Source organism: Aethalodelphis obliquidens, unplaced genomic scaffold (assembly GCF_003676395.1).
Source record: "Aethalodelphis obliquidens isolate GAN/ISIS:26980383/991018 unplaced genomic scaffold, ASM367639v1 scaffold133, whole genome shotgun sequence".
Lineage (NCBI taxonomy): Eukaryota > Metazoa > Chordata > Mammalia > Artiodactyla > Delphinidae > Aethalodelphis > Aethalodelphis obliquidens.
In genome coordinates, this window is record NW_020838077.1 from 865,278 (window position 1) to 892,979 (window position 27,702).

The following is a 27,702-nucleotide window of genomic DNA, read 5'->3' on the forward strand; positions in this document are numbered from 1 at the left end:
TGGCTGGTTGTGGGCGAGTTTCTGAATTCCCGAAAGCGGCTGGAATTGTGAAACCCACTCTCTCCGGCGGGTTTTCTAGTTTCACTGATCCAGCTGGGAGAAGGGGGATCGGCCTAGAAATACTGACACGGTAACTTAATCTTGGATCAAGGCGGTCTCCGGACTGCCTGATCTCCCCAGCGCCTCCACCTGTTTTCTGCTATGAATTTACAATCTGTCTGGGGTTTTCTAAGAGAGGAAATAGGGGAAGGCCATATTATTAACGGAAAACTGCTGTCAAAAAACTAAGAAACAGGCAAACGATGTATTCAGCATCTCTGAATGCGCACCTGAGAAATTTACTGACAGCTACTTGAGAAAAAGCAGATTCTGTTATCCTTCTGACTTTTGACAAGGTTTGATGCCTTTGTGCTAATTCGCTCCTGTCTGACGGTATTGGGGCACGAATCTTTGTTACATAGTTTGTCTAAATAGCAGCCACAGAAGTATTACTTATTATTTCCTTCTCATTTCTTATAAAAGTTCAATGCACATATGAATTCTCCACAAGCTTCCAAACAAAGATCATGGTGACCCTGATCTTACTCTACCAACAGATGGGGACACGATGTTTTTATGATCATGTTAAATGAAGCAGTAATACTCTTTTTCTAACTAATTGCCCATTCCCTGCTCTCCCCCAACCCCCATATATAAATTCACAAATTCCAAAACCTCTTTGAGATGGGACACTCCTTTGTCATCTTGCCAATACTCTCCTTGAGTTAATACACTTTGACACCTATGTAAGATCAATTTGTCTAAGAAATTTTGTTTTGCCATAAGTATAAAAGTAGTATAGTTTGTCAGATTTCTGTATATACTGAAGCTGTTCTGTTTCTTTCTGCTTAGTGTTTCACAGGAAATCAACCTTATAGGGCTGATGGCAATCACTCCTGAACAACATCCTCTTTTAATGATGTCATATTTTGTCTCCTCTATATGCAGCAAGAATCCTTTGCTTCATTTAGTTTTATATGTCTGTTTTTAGGGAGGAGTCTGGGTAGAACCCCTGAATGTGTTTAATCGTTTTCTAAATTTTAAAACTTTCCTACATAAACCTAATTGGATTAGAGACAAAGGATTCTTCTTCGAAAGTGATGTGACTTCTTTTTTTATTCTTCTGTTATGAGCTATTACTTATTCTCCATGGGGGGGGGATCTCTAATCTGTATTTTAGCACAGTAGGTTCTGTGCTCATGATACTGCTACCTAATTACTTGTCAACTCAGAGAGAAAATGGCAAAAATATAACAAAACCAAAATCCACATAAGTACAAGAGGAAAGAGGGAGAACTTGAATGACTATAAGAAAAAGGACAACAGTTGGGGGTCAGTAAATCAATCTTAAGGGCCAAGGTAGGTTTGCACTACACTAGTCCCTATGGAAGATGAAAAATGAGCAAGGCACGCTCCTATCTCTCAATTAACATCCCTAAACCCCAGTTTTCCCATCTGTAAAAGGGGAATAAAAAATCTACTGTATAGGGCTTCCCTGGGGCGCAGTGGTTGAGAGTCCGCCTGCCCATGCGGGGAACACGGGTTCGGGCCCCCGTCCGGAAAAATCCCACATGTCGTGGAGCGGCTCGGCTCGTGAGCCATGGCCGCTAAGCCTGAGCGTACAGAGCCTGTGCTCCGCAACGGGAGAGGCCACAACAGTGAGAGACACGTGTACCTCAGAAAAAAAAAAATCTACCTCATAGATTTGTTATGGGGAGTAATGCGCAAAAAGTGCTCAGCCATACTATATCCTAAACCATGTGATTTTATTATTATTATTTTTATTACATTTGTGGTGCTTAGGCTGAGTGGAGGAGACAGATATTGTGAACAAGTTTTCCATTGGGCAGAAAGAGTAATCTGCTAAGAAAAAAAAGTGTGGAAAATCACGGTGGTGTGTGTGTGTGTGTGTGTGAGAGAGAGAGAGAGACAGAGACAGAGACAGAGACAGAGAGACAGAGAGGGAGAGAGATTCGGAGGCAGGGTGGAGAACTGACTTATTTGAAGTGGGCTTTGAAGAATGAGCAAGGTTTCTGTGAGGGAATGAGGAGGAGACCGGCATTCCAGGACAAGGGATCAGGGGAAGCAAAGCGAGGAATTGTGAAAGCTCCTGGATCGTTCAGGACTTTGAAATCCGAACTCTTTGAATTCTGAACTAAAATTTGGAAATTCTCTGCTGCTGATGGGATGGCATAGGTTTTCAATGTCAAGCTTTCTGGCCATACCCGGTGAAGCTAGAATTACACTTCTGTATATGTTCCGATGGCAATTGCTGACAAGTCCACCTCCTAAAGGTGCAGAGTTGCTTCCCAGACATTTTCTCAAGTCGGTCGGTCCTGAGGAACTAATTTTAAATGCTTTCCCATCAATTTAGTCTCTAAAGAGAAGGTCATCAGAGTTCCCTGTTCGACTTCCAGGAACCTGTGAGGGTGGTTCCAAATCTCACTCTGACGCCCGGCCTACCCAACTGTCGGACTGAAGCTGTGGGTTCTCCAAGACTGAACTAGAACCAGCGAGAGAGGCAGTCCTCCCCGCTTCCTAGAGAGTACACACTGAGCTGACAGTTGGATAGAGGGTACTAGAAAGTGCCTCTCCAGGGAACAGGAAGAGGGATATATTTGTATACCGTTTAGATTCTTTGTTCTGTGTGGCGTAGGCCTTTAGTCCTTGCAGGGATTGTCACCTGAGGACCACGGTTGGGCTCATTATTTCTCGGAATGTTAGAATCATAGATCCGGAAACCGTCAGGTAGCGGCAGCTGACGGGGGCCTCACCACCATCACCCGAACCGGACCGTGGGGGCTTTGGGAGAAGCCCTCCTCTTCTTTTCATTCTCCTTCTCCTCTTTCTCCTTTTTTCCACTTTTCACCCCTGGCTCCTTCAGGAATCTGTGTCTTCCCTCCGGGAGCGGGCCTGTGGGGTGCGGAAGGGGTTGCAGGTGCAATCCCGACCCCAGCCGCCCTCCACCCAAACTTTTCCTTGTTAGGCTTCTCGCCAGGCTTGTCTCACTCCAGCCTCCGCATTCCTCCGCGTATTCGTAAATTCCTCCAAGCAGGCCTTTCCAGAACTAAGTTAGCTCCTTCAGCCAAGTGCGAACCCAGCCCTCCTTCATTCACAACACTGAGTTGTAATGACTAGATGAATGTTTGCCTTCCCTGGTAGCTCTGAGGGTGAGGACAGCAATGGTCAGGTGTTTCTGCTGAATATCCAGTGCACAGCTTAGTGCCCAGGTACCCAGTAGGCACTTGGTCAATACTTGTTGAATGAATGAGTGGACTCCTGATGCCCACTCCTTGATATAGTCACTTTATCTCAATTTATTTCTTCATTTTTCTGTTTCCCCCCTCTTGGTTTATCATGTAGGAATGTGAGCACTAGAAAGAGAAAATTGGTCTCTGATTTGATGCCTTCGATGGATCAAGATGACGCGGATGAAGCATTGAACCAGTTAGCACCTAGCGGGAGGGTACCATTCTGTGTCTCTGAGGGTTAAAGTTGTCACAAAGTGGTCAGTTTCCATCAAACTCTGTCCATCTTGCCCTCAGAGATCCAGAACTGGTGGGAGTACATAGTCTTATAGTGGGGAGGAGACTGCTGTTGTGAGGAACTGAGAGAGAGAACCAGGGAGAGGGCTCAGAATAACACAGCGGGTGAGAAAAGAGGCTCCTAGCTTGGGATATATGGAGAAACTGGGGAAAGTGAGGCTTTAGCAAGCGTAGGGGTAACTATGTTGCTTTTACTCTCTTGAGAATCCTTTTTCTTAGTGATTTTCCTAAGGTAATCTCCTTAGGAAATAACACTGGTAATTGCTAAAGTATTGCAGCTAAGGATAATGAGATACTACTAAATCAATTTTTTACTTTTTATTTTCTTAGAAAGAGAAGGCCATTGAAGACAAAGCAGAGAGAGAGAGATTCGTAGATGCCAGCTTTGAAGATTGGAGAGATGTGGCCACAAACCAAGGAATGCCAGCAGCCACCTGAATTTGAAAGAGTCAAGGAAACAGATTTTCCCCTAGAGTCTCCAGAGGAAGGTTGGCTCTGAGGACACCTTGATTTGGGAGGTGATACAGATAGGACTTCTGGCCTCCAGAATTGTGAGAGAATAAATTTCTGTTGTTTTAAGTCACACAGTTTGTGCTAATTTGTTACAGTAGGCACAGGAAATGAACACCCATGCACTATGCAATAAACTCCATATGAGCAACTCTAGTATAGGAATTTGTAAGAAAGCCTAGTTTTCATTGGAATAGTGGATAAATACACTATCAGCATTGACTTTCTTGGAGATGAATGCCAAAACAAACAGAAACTCCAGAGTTAGCTAACTTTTTCTATCGAGATATTATTTTTGACATAATCTGCACAATGTGTTCTTGTTTTATGACACCCTTGTCTGAGCCAAAACTTTTAAGTCAGGGACACCCACGCCCCACCGTCTGCCCTAAGACAGCAACTTTATCAATGTATTGCATTATGTTATGACGGCAACTATGTATATATATTTTGCCATTTCAAATGAGTTGGTTTAATTCCAGGTGGAACAGAATTCAGGGTAGAACAAAGACTTAAGAACACACTTTGGCAGGATTCTGGGCTGGGTTTATGCAGATTTCATAGCTAAGGCAGCAATGGCTGAGAAGAACGAAAGACAAGATGAGCCACTGTATGATTTTTTTTTTTTTACAAAAGTTTATTCTTAAATGTACAGTAGGTTCCAAGACAACGCTTCATTCTAGCTAAAGGTGGAGACAGATGTTATGGCAGGGAATCCAGATGTTTAAACAGGAATGGAATTAAGGATCATCATAGCCTCAGACACAAGGAACAGCTTACTTTCTGCCAGACTTCTTAATTCCACCTGTGGCCAGGGGGGGCCTCTCCCCACGGCCTTCGCTTTTAGCTCCTCGAGTTTCTTCTGCTCCTCCTCTTGTTTCTGCTTGAATGCCTTATTTTCCTCGTCCACCTCCTTAGCTTGCTTCTTGGGCTGCTTCAGGGGATTCTTCTTGCCACCTTCGCGGCCCGACCGCAACTATACTTTTAAATGATTCGAATCTTGGCGTTTCAAAATGAACCGCCCAACGCCTTTGGTCCTAGGGGCCCTTCTGCAGAGACCGTGGTCCTCCTGAGGACTGTGCTCTCTGCGCCTTTCGTCGGGTTGCCTTCCTTTCCTAGAGTCCCCTCGGGAGGAGCCCAAACCACTCCCGGACTCGCTCAGCTGTGTCGCGGCTCGGGCTGGACATCCCCATCCACGGCGGACCTGAAACCCACCCGGGCCCCGCGGCCCAAAGGGGCGGGAGTCTCGGATGCCCTGGTTTCCTCCCGCCCTAATCCCAGCTGTGGGGAAGCAGGGTGTCAGGGGTCAGGATGGGTGGTGGCTGAACACCAGGCAGAAGTTCTATGGAAGTATTAGTGGGAAGAACGCCAGAAAAGAGTCCCGGGTGGGAAACGTATGCGGGAGTTGGAAGGGGAGGACTTTCACTCCTAGGGAAAATGTGGAAAGAAGAGCAAGCCGGAAGTGGTAGCGTGGCCGAGCGGTCTAAGGCGCTGGATTAAGGCTCCAGTCTCTTCGGGGGCGTGGGTTCGAATCCCACCGCTGCCAAGTGTGTATTTTTCTTAAAACTTCCTAGTGTTAGACGTCCTTTCTTCACGCCCAATGTGGACAGTTCTAACATACTACAAAGTCGGTCCCTATCTTCCCCTCTTTTGACTTCTGTTTACCCAGGGGCCATAGATAACTGCCCTAGAACAATGCTCAACCGAAAATAACCGCTCAAATAATCTATTTGTCTATTTCAGCAGCCAGTATATTCTAGGCCCTGCGGATGCAGGAATCAAGTAACACGAACAAAAAGTGCTTTTATGCATACAGTCTTTATTACAAACAAATGAATAGATGTCAGATTCCTGGGAAAGCCCTTGTAATTCAATACAAATCCTGCCAGTGCCTCCGAAGGAATAATTTATGTTCAAAATAATCACTGTTCTTCCTCCAGCCTCTCTGCAGCGCACTTTGTGTTTGGAACCCTAGTTATTCAGACGCGAGAAGAGGCTCTGGAAAGAGCCAGCACCTCGTCCCGCAGCTGCCGGACACATCGCACCAGCGCTAGGTGACTTCGCCCCTCTGGGCGGTTTCGAGTTCAGCTGCATCCAACACCTCTGTGGCTTGGGGTGGGCGCTCTCTTTGCTCTGAGCAGATCCTCGTGTCTCTTTCTCATCCTCCAGGACTTAGCTTGGAAATTGTTTCCGCCCTATCTCCCCCTCTCCCTCCTGCCAGCTCCAAGTTCCTTGCCTTCATGGAACTTACAGCGTAGTGGGGTTCATGTAATAGATAAGTTATTGCCCAAATATGGTTGAGTCTCTACCAAAAAAAAAAAAGTTCTCTATGTGAGGACTTTGAATGAAGTTCCAGATTTAAGAGAATTTGTCAACCTAGTAGGTATCTCACAGCATATCATTGTGGTCAAAACTCCTTAATTACTGAGACTGGACAATTTTTCTGTGTTTGGTCATCATCGTTTTTCAGTTTTCTGTGAAATACTTCATGCTTTTTGCCTATTTTTGGGTTGTCTTTTGCTTATTGACTCATAGGAGTGTTTATATTAAGTTGAAACATGTTAAATTGCCACTATTCAACCTCTTTGGCAATTCATGGGATTCAACATAAAATATTTTAGATAATAATTTGCCAAGTATATTTGTTCCAAGTATCTTTTTCATTTCATGAGAAAATTGTATTTTCACTTTCCTTATGGTGATTTTGAAAAAATAATTCTTCATTTTAATCTAGTTGAATTTATCAGAAAATTAAATTACTTTCCTTAAAATTAACCTTTTTTTGGTGTCTTGTTTGAGAAATATTTTCTTGACCTGAGGGCATACAAATATTTTCCAAAACTTACTTGTAAAAGACAAAATTTTACCTTTTACAGTCTTGGCTATTCTTGGCCAAGAATTACATATATTTTTTAATTAAACTTTTTATTTTATATTGGAGCATAGTTGATTAACAATCTTGTGGTGGTTTCTGGTGTACAGCAAAGTGATTCAGTTATACATTTTTCCATTTAGGTTGTTACATAATAATGAGCAGAGTTCCCTGTGCTACACAGTAGGTCCTTGTTGGTTATCCATTTTAAATATAGCAGTGTGTACATGTCAATCCCAAACTCCCTAACTATCCCTTTCCCCCACTCTTCCCGCCTTGGCCAAGAATTATATTGCATTTCAACATAAATTTTAGAATCAATTTGTCAATTACCATAAAAACCCACCCTTGGGATTTTTACTTAGGTTGCAATGAATGTATAGATCAATTTTGGGGAGAACTGACATCTTTATAACACTGAGTCTTCCAATCCATGAAGAAGTATAGTCTTAGACAAAAATAGCCAAGTCAGTCTTGAAAAATAATAACAAAGCAGTAGGACTTACCCTACAGATGTCAAGATACTTTAAAGCTATAGTAATTAAGCAGTTTTGCATTGGTGTAGGGCTAGACAATAGACCAATGGAACAAAGGCCAAGATGTCTAGACTCCACCCTCACCAACCCATCTTCAATATGATCATTGTCTTCCTATTGCTATGATCCTGACACCAGCTTTAAAAACTCTCCATTAACTCTCAATCCCATAGTAAGAAACCCTAAATTGAACTCCAGGAATCTTATGATATTTCCTGAACATTTAGAATGAACATTGTGAAAAGGCAATGAAGAAATTTCAGATATTTTACCTAGTGGAAAGAGAAGCTTTTGTCTTGAAATTTTTGAAGGACTACCTTGTGAGCAATGGGTTAATCTTACTCTGCAATTATCCCAGGGCATAGAACTACAGTCCATAGGTAGGAGCTAAGAAAGACACTTCTGTACATTTGTGGTTCTAATTCTGAAATCTGTATTTTATCACCCTTTTAAAAACTGAGTGAAATGGGCATTCTTTACTTCTTCTGTACAGGTAAAGTGAAAACAATCTCATGGTATCAATGTTCATGGTGAAATTTTTCTGTCTTTCCATTTAGAATTAATTAGGCTTAAAAAAGTGAGTTTTATCTGGTGATATTTCTAAGAAATAACTAAATCAACAACTCTTGTTTTAGTAACTTCACAATTATAACTACAAGAATCTTAGGGTTTCAAGAAACACTAACATGTTTTATTATTCAACTATGCATCTGATCTTTGAATTCCTTCTACATTATGCCTGTCTACCAAACTTACAACTGTATAGCAGAGTCTATTCCACCTTAGGATCCCTTCTAAATGATTTTTTCCACAGGTAAAATATCTGAAACTCCTTCAATGTTTTTTTTCATGATGTTCATTTTAAGTGTCCAGGAAGTATCAAAAGATTCCTGGAGTTCAAGATAGTAATTTGGGATTTCTTACTGCAGGACTGAGAGTCAGTTGGGAGTTTTAAAAGCAGCTGTACACCTAAAACAACCAAAATATTGTAAATCAGCTATACTTCAATAAAAATAAATAAAATTTTTTAAAAAAGCAGGTGTCATGATCATAGGAATATTTTAGGGAGACAATGGTCATGTTGAAGATGGACTGGTGAGGATGAAGTCTAAAAGTCTTCTATTTGGGCTCAGTACAGAGGCTTCTCAACTTTCACAGAGGAATGTCAGGCTTGCCACCCCTTCCAGTTAACTGGTGTCTGAAGAACATGACTCCCTGATCAATAACACAAAACATCAACACTCCAGGACTGTCCAGAATTTAAACTGGAATTGAAATCTTGCCAGATTCTGTTAAAAGACTGACTGAAGAAGTGACTTGAAAGGATGCACTGGAGGGTTCTCATGATGGGCTAAGGACTTTGAGTCCAAAATCCAAATGAACCTCATGGCCTGTGGGTAAAAAAACATCCTGAACATGTGTATACATTTTCCAAAAGCATATACATGCTGTTGTAATTAACAAAACCTCAGATTTTCTAGGAGAACATGACAACATTTTGCCATCGAGCATTAAAGTAAAACTACCTGTAGTGTGTGTATGCATGGGGGAGAGAGTGTCGGTAAAATTTATTGATCATCAAATAAGGGGTCCTTGCAGTCAAAAAAGATTGGAAAAGCACTGCCAATTCTCCAGACATATCCTAAACTCTGCCCTTAAGTCACGTTATATCATCCAAAAGCCACATATACAGAGTGTCATCCTCCACAGAGACAATTTTAGAGTTATATCCTAAATGTTTTCATCTTGGTTTTCTTCAAAAAAATATATAAGAAATGGCCATATAAAGGACGTGCTCTAATTTCCTGTAGAAACTGAACATAAGAAACAATGTTTAATCTGTCTTTTGTATAATAAGTCATGTAACTCCCTTTGGAATTTGTTACTAGAAAATTGTGTATCTTGGACTCCTTGTCCATATTAGATAATGTGTAACCATTTCCCAAGATGTTTTCTGTGAAACAAGAGTCCATGAAGGTGCTCCTCCAAACAGAATTCTTTCGTCCATCACTTTGGGAAAGCAATGCTTCTTACAGTTCCTTTGTTTAAGACTCAGACAGGACATTAGCATAGTATAAACCCTGAGAAGTCTTTAAGGGAATAAATACCCCCACCTAGCCAGCATTTCTCAAACTTATTATTTTTTAAAAACATTAGCTTGTAAAACACTTTTGACAAATGCTGGGGAACCCATTGCTCATCTCTTTACCAGTCAGGGAACTTTGAACTAAATTTAATTCGCAATTATGGTCATTATGTTAATTAAGTTGACACACATTTGCATCCTCTTCTAGGATTTTCAATTTCTATTTTAACAGCCTTATTGCATGTGGGTATTTAATTTAGTTCTGTCTGAAGTAAGGACCTGTAACATTTGCAAGAGAAAGGATAGATGTTAGACACTGAAAGACTTGAAAAGATAGATATAAATTTACTAATCTATTTGAAAGAGCATTTCATATATCATGCAAACAGATACAGCAAATATTTAAGAAATCAACATCTTGAAGACCTTTTAGTGTATTTATAACAAAGTGGGTCAGGCTTCATGCTTTTTCCATACGTACACTGCTGCTTCGGCAGTGTATACCTGACTTCTGCTTATCTGTAATTTTAAAATCTGCCCTTGCCCTGCCTCCGTTCCCCCACTGAATCTCAGCAATTCTGATCCATTAAGGAGAAGTACCATTCAGGCTTTAAGTTAAAGCAAAACTTGCTAAAGATGATCAATGTTTATCAATTAAAAAAATGTTCTGTGCTGAACTGAGGTATAGCTTCATATCCGAGAGATGTGGTGCAGGATAATGGAAATTGCTCAGGTAAGTCTAAGCATTCAGTGGGCATTTGTTCAGAATTTACTAGTTAAGTGATCCACAGCAGGTTTCTTCATCTTTTTATGCCTCAATTTCCTCATCCCATAGGGATGTTGTATGGATTAAATGATTAAAAATTGTAAAGAATAATGCCTGGCATGTGTCAAGCACTAGTATTTAATATTACAGGACTATTATTGACAGACAAAGCCTTGGAAGTGAATGTGCTCACTGAAGAGACACTGAATAGGAAGGTCAAGGACAAAGGCTTGGTGGGGTCTCACAATTAGGGGGTCAGGGAACCAGGAAGAACCAATACAGGAGACAAGAGGGACCAGTGTAAGAAGTAGAAGGAGAAATGAGAAAGTGTAAACACCAGAATCACTACCCTCAAGTGTTGGTTGTCAAAATATTGATGAATGAAAAAGTCTGAGAACAGGTTACCGGAGAGAGGGATTTCCCATTCTCATCAAGTTTGTGGGTTCCCCACACTCTATGTTTTCTTTTCTTATGTCCAGTAAGATTTGAGCTCACTCTGAAAGCTTTTCCACACTCCTCACATTCATAAGGTTTCTCCCCAGTATGAACTCGCTTGTGTCCAATCAGAGCTGAGCTCTGACGGAAAGACGTGCCACACTCACTGCAGGTATATGGCTTCTCACCAGTGTGGATTCTTCTGTGCTGCCTCAGGACTGAACTATGATGAAAGGCCTTTCCACACACCTCACATCTGTAAGGCTTCTCTCCAGTGTGGATTCTTTGATGATTGGTCAAGTTTGATTTCCCACTGAAAGCTCTACCACACTCTGAACATTTATACGGTTTCTCTCCAGTGTGGATTCTTTGATGGATGGTAAGGCAGTGCCGATCCTGAAAAGTTTTCCCACAATCCCCACATCGATAGGGCTTCTCCCCAGTGTGTTCTCGTTCATGAGCCCTGCGTTTACAGTTATGACGAAAGGCTTTCCCACACTCCTTACACTTGTAAGGCTTCTCTTCAGTGTGGATTCTTCTATGTTTGGTGAGCTCTGCCTTGCTGCTGAAGGCTTTTCCACACTGAGGGCACCCACAGTGTTTCTCCTGAGTGTGGATTCTTGTGTGTTTGCTTAGGTCTGAGCTTCGGCTGAAGGCCCTCCCACACTCACTGCACTCATAAGGTCGCTCCCCAGTGTGGATTCTTGTGTGTTTGATGAGGTCTGAACTCCCGCTGAAGGCCTTCCCGCACTCCTCACACTCATAGGGTTTCTCCCCAGTGTGGCTTCTGCCATGGATGATAAGGGAATGCTTAAACTGAAAGGCCTTCCCACAGCCACTGCACTCATAAGGCTTCTCCCCAGTGTGGATGATCTGATGCATCCTGAGACGGTTCCTGGTCTTGAAGGCCTTCCCACAGTCGCTGCACTGGTGAGGCTTCTCCCCACTGTGCGTTTTTTTATGTCGGCAAAGAGCTGATCTACTGTTGAAGGCCTTCCCACACTGGCTACAGTTAAAGGGTTTCTCCCCTGTGTGGATTATCTGGTGCATAGAAAGCTGATTTTTCGTCCTGAATGCTTTCCCACACTCATTACACACATAGGGTTTCTGGCAAGAGTGAATTCGCTCATGGAGAATTAGGTCAGAATGCCAGATGAAGTTTTTGTCACACCTGGCACATTCATGGAGTTTCTTTTCTGTAAGAACCCTATATGGAATACATTTTGAGTTTTTTCTAAGTACCTTCTGGTTCTTTCCTTTCTTGAAGGTCACTTTCTCACAGCGTTCTTTCTCTTCTCTCAGTTTCTCCCTCATAGGTATTTCCCATTGATTCTCTAATTTGACATCTTGTACACAAACTTCTCCAACCTCTGGATCCTGGGAAACAACTTTTAGGAGACTTTTAAATTTCACCCAGCAGACTTCTCCATTTTCAAAAACTGCCTGTTCTGAACTTGCCTTCTCATTCTCAGGCCGTGTCTTGGCTGCTGATACTTAAACAAGAAAATTAAAATGTCAGATGTTCAGAGGAAAGGAAATAAGTGGGCTGGCAGAGGTGAAGCAATGGCTAAGCTGTTGGAAGAGTAACTGACTTTCCCATGCTTGAAAAATCACTAACATTATGGCAAGGTCAAAATAGGCTGAACTATTGTAAAGTACTAGGATATTTAAAACTGAGTAAACTTCACAAAAATCCTTCCAAATCTACTCATGCTCTAGAATCTCTTAGTTTAGTGAATGACAACTTCATACACCTAGTCACCTAAGATAGGAAACTGGAAATCATCTTCAACTTCTCATATGTACTCACTAACATTGTATAAATGTTAACCTGTGATGGGAGCTGCAAAGCAGGGGCTCAAGTGCCAGCGCAGCCTCCTTTTTAGGGGTCTGTCTGCTTTGCTTCTGAGAGTGGGCCCTGGAGAGCCATATTTCTGTGGTGTAACTCCACCCATCTGGGTAGGGCAGATTAGATCTGGGCAAGACCTGACCCAAACCAGGACAGATTCTCTCTTCATGAACTTTGGAATCATGATGTGAAAGCAGGTAAGGCCAGGCTCTGAAGAGAGCTAGAGCTTTAGCACTTAAATTTGAGAACCAGTGGTGGTGGGATGGTATGTCGTGTAGGGGAGGGAATGCTCTGCCATCGGGACTGAGAAGCAGAGAAGATCCATCTGCTAAGAAAGGAGAATGAAGCAGACCCACAGTGTAGCAGAGAAGACAGCTGGAGAGTGGGGCCTGATGGCATTCCAATCCCTTCTTGAGCCTCATGTATACCTGCCCTTAAGTTCCCTGACACACCCTGAATAATAAATTATTTTTCTTTTGGTTAAGCTAGCTGGAGTTACTTTTTACAGTTGGTAACCAGAGTCCAAATCAATTTCTTATTATCTCTTAACTCTATCCCGTCTCCTTTACTTCTACTGCCAGTGCATTCTCACCAGCTAACTTTAATAACCCTCAAATGTCCTTTAGTCTGCCTCCCCTCTAATCCAACCTCTACATCGCTTCTAGATTATTCCTTCTAAAAGTCAAATCTAATCACATCACTCCTTAGCTTTAAACACTTCAATGGCACTCCATAGTTAACCAGACAGAAAGGAAGTAAAGTGTAAAGTCAAGAGCCCCAGCTCACTGTCTGGGTTCAAATCTTAGTTCTGACACCTAATACCTGTGCAAACTTGGGAGGATGTTGTAACTTCTCTCAGTTGCTATATCTATAAAATGGGATCTAGACTATCCACAATAATTAAATGAGTCAATGTATGCAAAGCACTTCCAACACCAAAATAAGTACTTAATCAATCTTAGCTGTTATTATAAGAATAAAGTTAAAGGTCTGCAGTTTATCAAAAGCTCATTCAATTATGATCTTGCCCCTGTCTACTGCTCCTGTACTTTTCCCACTGGCTACTCCAAGTCCTTGGCTCTGGTCACACTGAACTATTCACAGTTCACATTCTTTTACTCCTCAATACTTTCCTACTTGTTATTCCCCTCTGCCTCTCTTTCAACTAAATGACTTCACTTATCCTACATAACTTAATTCAGTTGTCATTCCTTCTGCAGTCTTCTGGTCCCCAGGTCAGATTTAGGTGCTTCTCCTCTATGTTTGTATATACCAGGTACATATCCCTATCTACATATCCCAAGAACTCCCACCATACTGTCCTATATAATTATTTACTTACCTGCCTTCCCCACTAGAAAATAAGCTTCCGTAAGTCAGGGCTCGCCTATATCTTATCTGACTGCATATGATAGTTGCTCATATGTACCTGGCATATGATAGTTGCTCAATAAATGTTTTTTAGATGGAAAGAAGGGAGGAAGGAAGAGTAGGCATTGTGGACACAGCAGCTGGAGTTGGCCTAGAAACAAAGGACAAGTTTTTTTTTGAATGACAAATACAGAAAATAGCTTGAATGAAGAGCTGGTAATATTTCATGACTGACTAGATAAGAGGTTCAGGGAATGGAAAGACAAAGTAAGAAAGAGGTAGAACCAGATATAGAACTAGGGAGAGCTTAATGAAGAGACAGCCTTGGAGGGAGAGATGAATTTGACTTTAGATAGGTTGCTTTCCAGATGACAATGGGATATTCAAATAAAAACCAGGAGTTAGAAACATGAGACTGCTGCCCAGGAAAGAGGTAAAGGTTAGCATTATCAATGTGGCAGGCATCTGCATCAGAGCTAAGAGCTGAAGCCATGAGAGAAACTAACTAACTTCACAATAAGAGAGAATAGAAAAGGCAAGGGTCAAAGTCTCAGGTCTCCAAATGGGGGAAGTTCCTAAAAAGAAAAAAGAAAACAACTGGAGGCAGAAAGGCAATGCTCTCTGAGCACTGGAGTAAATGATACACAGACGGGAGATGAATTGTCTGAGCCTTTTTGGAGGACTAAATTGCAAAAAGCCTGTATTAGATAGGTTGCAAACAGCCAATTGGATAATGACAGAATAATTATCCAAATAGTTTGTCTTCTCTGACTTAAGATTTCCTAAATAGATTTCCTTCTGGGCCCTTCAGGATGGATGACCCACCACTAAGAACATTCTATAACCATTCTGTCACACGGAACACAAAAGGGGACTGACAGCTTCTCTGGCACTCACCTGGGTGGGGGCAGCTCAGGAACTCCCTGTCCTGTCCATCCTGAACACAGAGCTCTGCCTCTTGCTCCAGATGGGAGATCAAAGGAGGTTTAGGAAATGGAAATCCTGGTTGTAGAGAAGGAAGAAGACAGTGTGTAGAGCAACAGAGAACTGTGCTAACGCTTACCTTGACCCCGCTGTTTGCACATGGAAACAGGAAAGAAATGTCCATTTGGGTAGAGAAAAGGGTTTATTCAGGGGTCTGGTAACATGTAAATGAACAGGTCTAGGAAATTTCTCAGAAAAGTCAATACTCAGAAGGGCAAAGAAGGAGATTCTGGGAAATAGTCAGTTGGTTGTATTTTCCCTGTTCTTTTTAGGAGGATGGGAGTCTGTAGAGGGAGGTTAATCTGTTTTCAGCCGCTAGGAAGGAGCTCATGACTAAGAGCTGAATACAGAGCACTTAATGGAAAATGAGAGGACTGAGGAGGCGAGAATCCAGGGAGAACAGACGTTAAGTGTCTCCTTTTCACCCAGGGAGAGTTTCATTGCAAAGAATCAGAAAACAACTAGGTTAGCCAGAAAATTATCTTGCTATGTAACAGGGGCAACTCAAAACTAATTTGGGGGAAGATATTGATGATATGGAATGAGAGCTCTGATTTTTAATATGAGACCCCATACACATCAATAAATAAAGCAATTAAAAGAAAAAGGAAGGGAGAAAGTACTAAGCCAAGTACAGGGAAAGTCCTTACCAAGTGATACCACGTTTCCATAATTTTCCAACATCACATCTTTATAGAGGTGCCTTTGAGCATGGGTCAGACACTGCCACTCCTCATTACTGAAATTCACAGCTACATCCTCAAATGTCACTGCCTCCTGAAACAATATGTCCCTGCTGTCCTGGAGAAAACTCCATAGTTCCCTCAGGAAACAGAGGCAGAAGAAAGGAATTTGTAGGGAGGTTTACAGAAGTGAAAGGCTGTTACTGTTTCGTGTATATTTGGGGATGAGGTGAAAGGTAGCATCAGCTTTCAATAGCAAAAAATAACGAAAGAGGAAACAATCCACAAATGGTTTGTCACCCAACAAAGTATCCCTTATGAGAGGGAGCACGTGGACTTGGGAGGTGCATAGCCAGGGAAGGCAGTGAAAATAAGGCCACATTTAGGAGGCAGTGATATATTTCCAGGAGGGAAGGAAGGGGTCTTAGCTCACTTGAGACTGGCTCATCAGTATGATTTTTGCTCCTGGCAGGCTTCCTTGGCTTCCATCTTCGGCAAAGGCAGGACAATGAGGAGATGGCAGAGCTGAGAGAAGAGAAATAAGCCAAGAGTCAATTCAGCACAGTGTTGAAACCTTCTGCTTTCATCCTCTCCTCCCCAAATGTAGAAGCTTCCGAAGCTCTAACCTAGGGATTAAGTCTACTGCATTACAGTATCCTCCTTCTCCATTATTCCTCTAGTCTCAGTTTCCAGTTTGGGGTATCAGGCCCTGGCCAGCAGCCAAGCCGACTGTAAGTGCGTTCTTCTTCTCTCTCACCTACTACACCTTTTTCTCTGGTCTCTCTTCATCCTAGAATACCTTACACCCTCCCCAAATGGCCCAAATCACTGACTCCCAGCTTATACGATAACCTGGCTTCCTATATTAGAACGTTGAAGTCATTTTGTCCAAAACGACTTGGGGTGGAGGTGGAGGGAAACGAATGAAGGAGAGGAATGGATCAGAAATATCCAGGGATAGGCCCAAAGCTTTTTTCTTTAGGTAACTTAATAGCTGGTCAAACTCAAGTTAGTTTACTAGAAAAAATTTTTCCCTTGTTCTTCTTAGAGAAAATCACTTACCCCCTTTGATTCTGAGTCTCTTTCCTGTTAATTCCCTAGTATTAAGTGATTCCGCTTCCCCCCAACTGCCCTCCCAGCATAGCAGAGCACACACAGCTTTTAAAATGCAAAAGAAACTTTCTCAGAGTGTACACGTGACTAGGTATAATTCATATGGATTGGGCAAGAAGTACAGTTTCACATTACTGATTAATGGGGCCCTGTTTTATTCCTTGCAATCCAGCTCAGCCTCTCTGTAGCTTCAGTGTTTATGGTGGTTTATCTTTCTTGATAGTCATCAACATATTCCCAAGTCCAAGACCATTCCTTTCTGGTCTGAAATCATCTACTGGTAAGTCTCTAGGATAACCCTTTGGCCTCAGGACCCCAAAACTATCATTTCAATTTTACCAAAACCTCAATTTAGGAGTAAACTGGCTTCTTTCCACAGAAATAGGCCAAGAAGACTTTTCTTTGGTCTAGGCCACCCTTAGCTTTTGATCAAGAACAGGCCTGTGTTCAATCATTGTGGGTTCCACACAGTTTTCTCACTATCTCCTCTGAAAGCCTGTTACTTTATAACTCTTTGTCTCAAAAAGTTCCCAAACCACCTGGAAGGCACAGAGCTCACAGCAGATACATGTTTTGCTCTCAAATGTTCCATAACAGTTCTTTTCCTTATAACATCAATAAACTTAAACCTCCTAATTGGGTTTTTTTCAATCAACATTTTATAATGAACATTTTCAAATATACAGAAAAGTTGAAAGAACTGTAGAGGAAACATCCATATACTCACCACTTACATTCTACAATTAACATTTTGCAATATTTGCTTTATCACATATCTGTCCATCTAACTATCCGTGTCTCTGTCCATAAATTCATTTTATATTTTGTTGCATTTCAAAGTAAGTTGAAGACATCAGCATACTTCACCCCTAACACTTTATGATACATATCATTAACTAGAGTTCAATATTTGTTTACATTCCTGCTTCTGAAGTAAAATTTACATACAGTAAAATGTATAAGTCTTAAATTTTTGACAAAGCACACCCTAACCCAAACTCTCCTCCATATACATCCAATTGGATTTTTACCATACCTTCTTCATAAATTAGGAAAGTTTTGTTACCTTGTCATGGCTTTTTTTCCCCTAAGTGTTCATCACATTAAAAACTGTTTTTAATTGTGGTAAAAAACATATAATATGAAATTTACCATTTTAACCATTTTTAAGTGTACAGCTCAATAGTGTTAAAAATATTCACAATGTTGCATAATAGATCTCCAGAACTTTTTCATCTTGCGAAACTGAAACTCTATACCCATTAAACAACAACTCCTTATTTTTCCCTCTCCCGAGCCCCTGGTAACCACTTCAGTGATTTTTTTTTTCCTAGCCTCGCTGAGGCTTGTGGGATCCTAGTTCCCCAAGCAAACCTGGCCACGGCAGCAAAAGTTCTAACCACTGGACCGCCAGGGAATTCCCCCCACTGTAGTGATTCTTAAACTTTATTTTTTAGCCTCAGAATTTGAAAGGTCAGTTTCTGCCCTCAAGTTAAAAATGAACTTGGGGGAATTCCCTAGCAGGAATTCACCTGTGGGAGAGAGTGAAAGCTCTGGTCTCTTCCATTTCTGAGGACACTAATCTCATCACTGGGTCCCCACCCTTATGACTTCATCTAAACATGATTACTTCTCAAAGGCCTCACCTCTAAATATCATCACATTGCGGGGTGGGTTAGAGCTTCAACATACGAATTTTGAGGGGACACAAACATTCAGCCCATAACAAAACTATTTGTTAAAGCAGTGTATAGATATTATCCAGGGCGAGATTAACTCATTTACATTTTATGTTAAGTAACTGTAAACTTTATGGCCCTGAAAATCACCTATAGGAAGAGAATTCAAGATCTTTTGAGAAAAAGAGGACTTGGATACTCAGGTCAGATGTGAACCATAAAATTATATATATTTTAAAAAATGAAATAAAATGAACAACGAAGTTAAGCAATATTCATTATTTTCTACCTCTCCTAAATTTGTGATAAATATGTCCTATATTATTAATTTTCATTTATGATTACCTATACAGTGGAAATTTCAAGATTTCTCTTCTGGAAGTTCCAATAATATGCTTAGAAATTCATTTTACGTATTTTTTCTTTGCAGGTAATACATACTAAAAGCCTATTTTTGGGGTGTCCAGGGGCCTAGTCCTCTAAAAGTCTGTGCCTTTCAGAGTCTAATTTTATGACTCCAGAATTGTTAAATACCATCAGCCACTTCTATACAAATCTTATCCACTTTTCTCTTCATATATGCCACCAAAGAGCATTTTTAAAGCCCAGCCCCACATTTCCCCATCTTCCTTTATTCTTCTCAAAGCTTCATGACAATACCTTTTCTCCTTCTTTTGCCATGGCTTTATCTTCTATTTCTCAGGTATACCTATACTTAATTTAAAAATCTCAGGGTTAACACAGGTACAGAAATAAAATTACCTACACTCAAATTTTACATGTTGGTAAAATTGTGGTTGGGAGGAGTTACTGTATTATACCACAAGTTTTATACGTGCAAATATTCATGTACACATATGTAAGCTACTTATCATACATAAAGTTGTACATATAATAAGTGAATGAATACATTCAATATCTTTCATAAATTGCTTTGAAGAATCTTTTTTTATGAATCTTTATTTTTTTCCAAATTTGGTTTAAGATGAGGGTAGAAACCTAATAATTTAGTTCCTCTCAATACCGAGCCAAGCCTAGTATAGAAATAACAGATTTCCTATAAATACTCAATAATGAGCATATTTCCAGGTCCCAGGAAGCATCTCCCACTTAGTCTGTGTCCCTGCCCCATTTTCAGCTGCCATAACTCCTGTCACAATACCCTGTGTGCATTACCTCTTTCCTGCAGGAGCTTGGTATCACGGATACAGAGCTGGTTTGATGGTCCTGGAGTCTCATCTGATACCACCACCTATTGCAAGGAAAAGAATACATTTGGAGAGGTTATGGAGGGATGGAAAATGTAGGGGAAGCTGCAACCAACTATGAAGTTCTGTTCATGGAAATCAACTCCCAGAACTACCAAGAGGGGTGAGAAAATCAGGGACTCAGTCCCTGATATACCTTATGAAAAACAGAAATGGCATCCAATTGTTCTATAATGTAAAATGATCACCAGGCCATCCAGGAAAAAAAGTATTTTGAAGGAGAACACTTCCACAAGGTCAATCCAGGCCCACCACACTCCCACTGCTTTCCTCCTTTCTTGGGCTCAGTTCTTCCTCTTTGTGATATACTGCAGACACTCCTCTTTTTACCTGCTGCATCTTTTTACCCAGCTTTCTTTTCCGGTCTTCTAACACTGTCCCGGTTTCTTCTCTGCTGGTTGGATCCAGCTCCCAAAGTCAACCGTGGCTTTGCCTGGACCAGTTTGAAGTGGCTCCAGTGGATACCAGCCTCCTTTCAGGGATTTAAGCCTTGATGGTGCCAGCCAAAGGGCCTCTCCTGACCCACAGGGCAGCTGCTTTTTGGCTTGATGTGTCAAATACTGCCCTGGATTTGGGGTTCATCAGCAGTACTAAGCTAGTGGTAATCCCATACCTTATTTTCCTGCATATTCGATGAAGGGAGGAGAAAAGAGAGGAATGTGACCAAAGCAAAAAGAAGGAATCACTGAGAATCTGAGGTATCTATGGGAGATGAGGGAGCAGGGGAAGATAAACCGAAAATGATAATATATCCAGAATACAACCTCCACTGCCACTATCTTGTCCCAAGCCACCATTGTCTGCATTGCCCTGCAGTATTACGTTAGCCGTCCAGCTGGTCTCCTGCTTCTATCCTCAATACAACAGAGTAGGCCATTTAAAACTTAAGCTGGATTATTTCATCTCTCTGCTTAAAACCCCTCAATGGGTCCATCTTACTCAAAATAAAGAGTAACATAAAAGGCCCTAAAGAATGTGCCTTTTGAATCTCTCTTGTTCATTCAAAATAAAAGCTTAAGTCCTTACAATGGCATACAAGTCTATAGGGTGTGCTATTACCTCTCCTACTATTCTTCCCCTCATTCAACCCTCTTCAGTCACACAGACCTTTCTCTTCCTTTTTAGGCACATTTCCATTTTAGGGCCTTTGTACTGGCTGTCCCCTCCACCTCAAGTTACCCTCACGATGAATAATCTTGCTTCCTTCAACTGTTTTCTTGTACATAATCCTCCCAAGGAAACCTACTCTAGGTCCCCTATTTAAAATTACAGCCTACCCCCTCCTTCAAATCCTGACATGCCTTACCTTCCTATATAGCACTTTATCACTTTCCAACATGGTGCATAAGTTAACTTATATTCTTTCTATTGTTTATTGTAGATCTCCCCTTCACTAAAATGTAGGCTCCCAGGCTTTTGAGGGCAGGGATTTTTGTCTATTTTGTTCACTGCTGTATTCCCAACTTCTAAAACAGTGCCTGCACCAGTAGGCGCTCAGCTAGAAATTGGCTGAATGAATGAATGTACGAGTGGATGCTGGGGAGGAAAATAAATGAAAAAAAAAAAAAGGGTAAGAGGCTGCTGAGAGCCAAGAAGAGCGGGAGGGAGTTAGGAATGCAGGAGGAAAAGGCCCTTGTTTGGCAGGAACCCGCGGCGGTCCCCAGCTCCCGGCGGACCGGGCTCCAAAGCCCCGCCCCGTCCCCGCCAGCCGTCCCGGGCCCCAGGGAAGGGGTGTATTTAAGTGAACCAGGTGGTGGTGCCAGGGTCCGCCCAGCCGCACCTCGGCGGGTTCGGAGACACCAGTGGCAGCCTGGGAGCCCCTCGGCTAAAGTCCCGTCCCACGCTGGCTGAAGACACAGACCTTCCTGCCGACATTCTCCTCTAAAAATGAGAAAATAGAGAAACCTGTCCTAGCTCCACTTCCTAGTCCTTCAATAATCATTTCCGGTGACTTTCTAGGAAACCTCAACTCGCTGGTCGAGGAATTTCCCTAGAAAGCCTCCGCAGACTCCGAACGTGTTATTTCCTGTTCTTCAGAATGCATCTCTTAAAACAGAACCACAATGTCATTATCCCACCTAACAAAATTAAAATAATTCCTGGGTACCATCTAATACTGAGTCCATATTAAAATCTCCCAAATATATAAAATACGCTGGGTTTTTGAATCAAGATCTAAAGTCTACATACTTTATTTGGTTATTTCTCTTAATCCTCTTTAAATTTAGATCTAGAATAGCTCCTCCATCTTTCACTTTTCCCCGCATTGAGTAAATTGGGTCAATTGTCCTGAATGTTCCACATGCTGGCTTTCTCTGTTTGCATCCTCATTTAATTTGTTTCTCTAGCCTTGTATTTGTTAACTAGATGTTAGCTCTAAAGGTTTAGAGTTTGGTTTACCTTTATGGGTAAGCATTCTTACGTGGTGCTACGTACTTCTTTTTGCTTTATATCAGGAGGCATATAATGTCATTATTTCACTCTTTGTGATGCTAAGATTGATCAATGAATCAGCACTTGCTAGTTGGATCCCTCCATGTAAAGCTCCTCATCAACCTTTTATCTGGTGGTTTCATCTACTGATGATCTTTGCCTGAATCAACCATTTTATTGCAGAACTGGGATTTTCTAATTCAATATTTTTTTCACATTTATGAGTTGGAATTTCTTTTTTTTTGTTTTATTTATTTTTTTTTGTGGTACGCGGGCCTCTCACTGTTGTGGCCTCTCCCGTTGCGGAGCACAGGCTCCGGACGCGCAGGCTCAGTGGCCATGGCTCACGGGCCCAGCCGCTCCGCGGCATGTGGGATCTTCCCGGACCGGGGCACGAACCCGTGTCCCCTGCATCGGCAGGTGGACTCTCAACCACTGCGCCACCAGGGAAGCCCGGAATTTCTTTTTAAACAAGGATTTTATCTCATTAACCTATCAATTCAGGGTTATTTGGTTATCCTGAAATGTAAGTTCAAACAGGAAAGACAAAATAAATGTTTACTTTTCTATTTAATTGCTAATTTTCAGGGTAAAAAGTTGTGCCCTAGGTGCCAAGGCCACTGACACATTAGCCATTCTTCAAAATGGCCATCAATGAGCACTGTCTTCGAGTATTCATACTCTTGTGTATCTCCTTCCTACATTTTACCAGTGTTGGTTTGTGTGACCAATTGAGTATGGCAGAAATGATGTTATGTTACTTCTAATATTAGGTAATAAAAGAAACTGTGGCACCCCAGTGTTCACTGAAGCACTGTTTACAATAGCCAGGGCATGGAAGCAACCCAAATGTCCATCAACAGAAGAGTGCATAAAGAAGATGTGGTACATATATACGATGGAATATTACTCAACCATAAAAAAGAACGAAATTGTGCCATTTGCAGAGACATGGATGGAACTAGAGACTGTCATACAGAGTGAAGTAAGTCAGAAAAACAGATATCGTATATTAATGCATATATGTGGAATCTAGAAAAATGGTACAGATGAACCTATGTGCAAAGCAGAAATAGAGACACAGACGTATGGACATCAAGGGGGGAAAGGAGGGGTGGGATGAATTGGGAGATTGGGATTGACATATCTACACTATTGATACTATGTATAAACTAGATAACTAATGACAACCTACTGTACAGCACAGGGAACTCTACTCAATGCTCTGTGGTGACCTAAATGGGAAGGAAATCCAAAAAAGAGGGGATATATGTATATACACAGCTGATACAGCAGAAACACACACAACATTGTAAAGCAACTGTACCCCAATAAAAAAAAAAGAAGAAGAAAAAGAAACTGTGGCTTCTATCTTGGTCTCTCTTTTTTTCTCTCAGATCACTCACTCTAGGGGAAGCCAGCTGCCAGGTTGAAAGTGAGACCCAGCTGGTGAGGAACTAAAGCCTCCTGCCAACAGCCATATGAGTGAGTCTAGAAGTGGATTCGTCAGCTCCCTGTCAAGCCTTCAGTTGACTGCAGCCTGGGTCAACATCTTGGCTGCAACCTTAAGACAGAACTAGAACCAACCCCTAAACTGCTCTCAGATTCCTGACCTGTAGAGACTGTGAGAAAATAAATATTCAATATTTGATTCTAAATTTGGGGGTAATTTGTTATGCAGCAATTGGTAACTAATATTTTTTGTTGTTTCCTCTTTCTGAGCATCATTAACTCATGGATTTTTAAAGAACATTCAAGGAATCTTAATCAATTGCACTTTTTTTTTTTCTTTTTCTTCTTGATGTTCAAATGATTCCATCTTTGGCCAGTGGGAGTCCCTTTATTTTATTTCCTGTGCCCTTTTCATCTAACTCTAAGAGTCTTTGATGGTTTTCTTGCCTTCTGGCAGCACAAGATATTTCAGGCTCATTTTGTATATTTCCTGCTCCAGACCTGGAATCAGCCATTTCTCCAAGGAGTCCTGGTTCCTTTCACAGGAAGAGTGATTGCTTTGTGACTGGTCATAACTTCTTTTAAAGCTTATCAAAATGAAATAAAATTAATTATGGGATTGAATCCAGGCTAAACCACTTGGTACCTGTGTGCATAAGAACCTAAGCAAGGTATACATCGTGCTCCAGTTTCCCCAACTGTAAAATAGGTCCAGGGTGAATACCTAATTTTCGGAGTCGTTAAGAGGATTAAATGAAACAATATACAGAAATCATTTAACACATCACCTGGCATCAAATTTCATCATTAAAATAATAGAATTGCAAGTCTGAAAGATACCGCAGTGATGACCAAGTACAATTCGTTCATTTCACACTTGAGAAACCTGAGGGCCAAGAGATTAAAATTTTGTCTAAAACTACAAAGGAGGATAAAATTAGAAGAGAAACTAATGACTCCAGAGTCTTGGATCTCACACTTGGGCTATTTTGATAAAAAGCAGTCCCTCCAGCCTGATCAGGGCTTTTGTTTATTCAAAAACAAAAGAGGTTAGAAAGTACTAGGCACATTAGTTATAAAATGGTATTATGGAAAGTTCATCAATCTTATGGTCTGAAGATCTGATTCCTGGCTCTGCCACTCACTAGCTTGATATTTTGGTCAAGTCATTTAACTCCTTTGCATCTCAATTGCTGCATCTGTAAAACAGTAACAATAAATCCTTTAATCTCAGCTCACTGTGAGAGTGAAAGTACAATATACGGTTTATGTGCCTGGCTCATAATAATTGCTAAATAATGATCATTATATAAAAAAAATTCCTTCAATCCTCCAATTTAATACAAATGTATTCTTCTCCTCTAAAGGAAATTGGGTTTTGATTAGACTGATCCCTAAGTCCCTAATTCTGAAACTGAGTTCAGTGAATACTGCACAAAGGCACTGAGCAAGAGGCTGCAGGAAAGATGCTATGCATGGTCACCCACTCTTCAGACTGTAGTCTTTCTTCCTGATATCAATCTACTTAACAGTACTAGCGTCCAGTACACATATACTCACAGGGTATATTTATGAGAGACTTTGGTATAACCTTTGCTGATTTGAAGATACTTTACTTCCACAGCAGATCCTTAGTATATGACTTTAATAATCTAGTCCAATTGAGATATAATTTATTTACATTTTTCTTGGTTAACCCCAATCTCATACAACCTCATAAATAATCTCCTAAAATAATTAATGCTGGAATTTTGCCAGGGATCCATGTCAAGCTTTTCAGCCTAATTCCACAGTTCATCTTTTTTCAGTTTTTGAAAATTTGGATATTTGCCAGTCTTAGGCATGAGTCACACTCCTTAAAAATGGCCTCCAGGGGCCCTGTGGCTAATCTGCCTGAAATTCAGGATCCTTCAAGCAATTTTATCTGGGTACGAAGACTTGCACTCATTTAAGGCAAGTAGTTACTCTTTTACTATCTCCTTGTATGTCCTGAAATTTAATTTCCTCATATTAATGTTTGTCCTACCATTCCCAATTTGAAGGTCATGATCCTTGATGGAGAAACAGAAGCCTGATAGGTGTTAAGTAATTCTATGGCCCCTCTGCTGTCTGTTGAAATTACCAAATTCATTCCCAGGGGCTTTTTAAAAAAAATAACAAACATTTCAGGCATACAAAACAATAAAAAAAAAACACTTAACATCTATCTTAAGATATAAATATTACAGATATAATTATATCCCCTTGTCTACTCCTCTCCAATTCCTCTCCTCTTCCTTCTCAGGTTAACTACTATCTTGATATTGATGTTATTATTCCGATGCATGTTTATATATTTTTAGTACATATGTGGGTAGCCATAAACATTTTATAGTATAATTTACGTTTCCCTAATTTTATACAAATAGTTTCACTCTGTACATATTTAAGTTTGAAAGGCTTGATTTGATTTAGGTTCAATATTTTTGGCAAGAATGCTTCATAGAGGTTATTATGTACTTTGTACATACTCAACTTCATGGTTTTGAGATATATCCTTAATGAAAAATGTATCCTTACCTCATTCATCTTATCTGTCACAGGTATTTTTCATTTTCCTTCCAACAGTCTTGTTCATTATTCTGATTATTTTTTCAGTTCAACTCAGAACTTTAGCAAGTATTTGTTTTTTGTCTTTGAGTTTATGGATTTCATTTTGTTTATATTGGCTGTCTTTCTGAAATAATTTTCTTGGAGTTTCCCCTTCTAAAAAGGTTATGTCCCATAATTTTATGCTAGCCAGTTCATATTCTAGTGTAGGAAAGAATAATCTAAAAAGTATTTGCCACTTCCTCAAATTTTTAAATATATCTTTTGTGCTTATCTTAATTACTTAAGTAATTAACTTAATTACTTCTCTTCAAGTTTCTACTGCTAATCATTATACTGAAATATAACATACTGAAAATATATTATAGAAAAATATAATACTTTAGAAATATAATATTTTGGAAAATACAGCATACATTACTTATAATGCATGCTTGTGGGTTTTCATAATCCCCAAATTATAAGATATTTAAATGTATGTGACACATAGTTCTCTTTTAAATAAAGCTACTGATCAGAGGCAAATACTGATATTAGTCAATGATGCTTTGCAGCAATATTTTTTCAGAATCGTTTCAATTCATTCATTTAACAAGAATTTCTTCACCAGCTGTTATAAGAGCTTGGGATACAGGAATGAACAAAACAGTTAAAGATCTCTGCGTGGTGGAGCTTACGTTCACGTAATTCTGATTAACTCGTGCTTCCATTTTCTTTCGTTGTTTTCCCTCTTCACACGCTGAAGAAGATCAATTTCATATTCAAGCTCATCTGTTCTCCATGTGGCAACAGGTCCAAACTAGCAAGAAGGGACCGGAACCGTCCAGCTTCTCAGGGTTTGTAGTGCTGGACCAAAGAGAAGAGTCCTCCGGGGGTCCTAGAAGGGCGAGCCGCGCGTTACCATGGAGACCGCGGAATAGAAAGGCTCTGTCTGCACTTTGGAGTTCAGCCTCTCGTGTCTGAGGTGCGGGTGGGGTTTTTTGGACCTCACCTGAGGAGGCCTTTGCGCTCCTTCGGCCCCACCGCGGAGAAGGCAGAACCCGCAAGGTCGGCGGAGAAGGTGAGGTTGCGGGACAGGTCTTTGAGGCCCTGCCCGGGGTTCTGGCGGGAGCCCCTCGCTGGCCTTCTGGGGAGGGGCGGGGCCTGCGGTCGGAGGTGGGATTGGATGGGTTGGGACGTAGGAGGGCCCGCCTGCTGGAGCATATTTTATCTTTACCTCTTCTAATCTGTTTTTCTCTCCTTCTCCTCCTTCTTTAGGCCATCCTTTAATATTACAATTAAAGTTTTTTTATTTGGCAAACTGGTGAATATAGCGCTTATTCTGGGTCAGGGCTTGTCCTAAGTGTAGTATACATATTGATATTCATTCGTTTAATTCTCAAACAACCCAATGAGGTAGGTACTATCACTACCCCACTTTTTAGATAGGCAACTTGAAGCCTAGATATGCTAAAAGCTTACCCACAGTCGCGTAGCTGGTAAGGTGAGGAGA

The 27,702-nt window shown here is 41.0% G+C and overlaps 1 protein-coding gene, 1 long non-coding RNA gene, 1 other non-coding gene and 1 pseudogene across 4 annotated transcripts; 2 read left to right on the forward strand and 2 right to left on the reverse strand.

Annotated features, from left to right (window-relative positions):
• The first annotated feature begins 2,625 nt into the window (after positions 1 to 2,625).
• On the forward strand, positions 2,626 to 4,169 carry LOC113616241 (uncharacterized). Its single transcript, XR_003431253.1, has 2 exons — positions 2,626 to 2,787; positions 3,915 to 4,169. It is a non-coding gene; the product is annotated as an uncharacterized LOC113616241 (long non-coding RNA).
• A 555-nt stretch (positions 4,170 to 4,724) lies between these two features.
• Positions 4,725 to 7,523, reverse strand: LOC113616260 (translation machinery-associated protein 7 pseudogene; annotated as a pseudogene).
• On the forward strand, positions 5,559 to 5,640 carry TRNAL-AAG (transfer RNA leucine (anticodon AAG)). The gene has a single exon. It is a non-coding gene; the product is annotated as a tRNA-Leu (tRNA).
• On the reverse strand, positions 7,132 to 27,052 carry ZNF311 (zinc finger protein 311). Of its 2 annotated transcripts, none has more exons than XM_027099551.1 (6): positions 26,888 to 27,052; positions 19,645 to 19,720; positions 16,110 to 16,201; positions 15,644 to 15,770; positions 14,907 to 15,011; positions 7,132 to 12,282 (listed from the first exon to the last, which is right to left on the reverse strand). In XM_027099551.1, exons 1-6 carry the CDS (start codon positions 26,918 to 26,920, stop codon positions 10,706 to 10,708), a joined length of 2,010 nt encoding a protein of 669 aa, XP_026955352.1. In that variant the 5' UTR covers positions 26,921 to 27,052; the 3' UTR covers positions 7,132 to 10,705. The 2 variants fall into 2 exon arrangements, with proteins under 2 accessions (XP_026955352.1, XP_026955353.1); XM_027099552.1 differs by lacking the exon at positions 26,888 to 27,052 and adding an exon at positions 20,067 to 21,657 and having other exon boundaries at positions 15,644 to 15,816.
• Positions 27,053 to 27,702: the final 650 nt, after the last annotated feature.

What these genes read in the sequence shown, in the direction of transcription:
- ZNF311 (XM_027099551.1), bottom strand. Translation starts at nt 26,920, where the DNA reads ATGGAAGCACGAGTTAATCAGAATTACGTGAAC. An exon ending in CAAGCTCCTGCAGGAAAGAG is followed by an intron (nt 16,202 to 19,644) that starts GTAATGCACACA and finishes CTCTTCTCTCAG; the next exon opens with CTCTGCCATCTCCTCATTGT. An exon ending in TGGAAACGTGGTATCACTTG is followed by an intron (nt 15,012 to 15,643) that starts GTAAGGACTTTC and finishes CTCTACAACCAG; the next exon opens with GATTTCCATTTCCTAAACCT.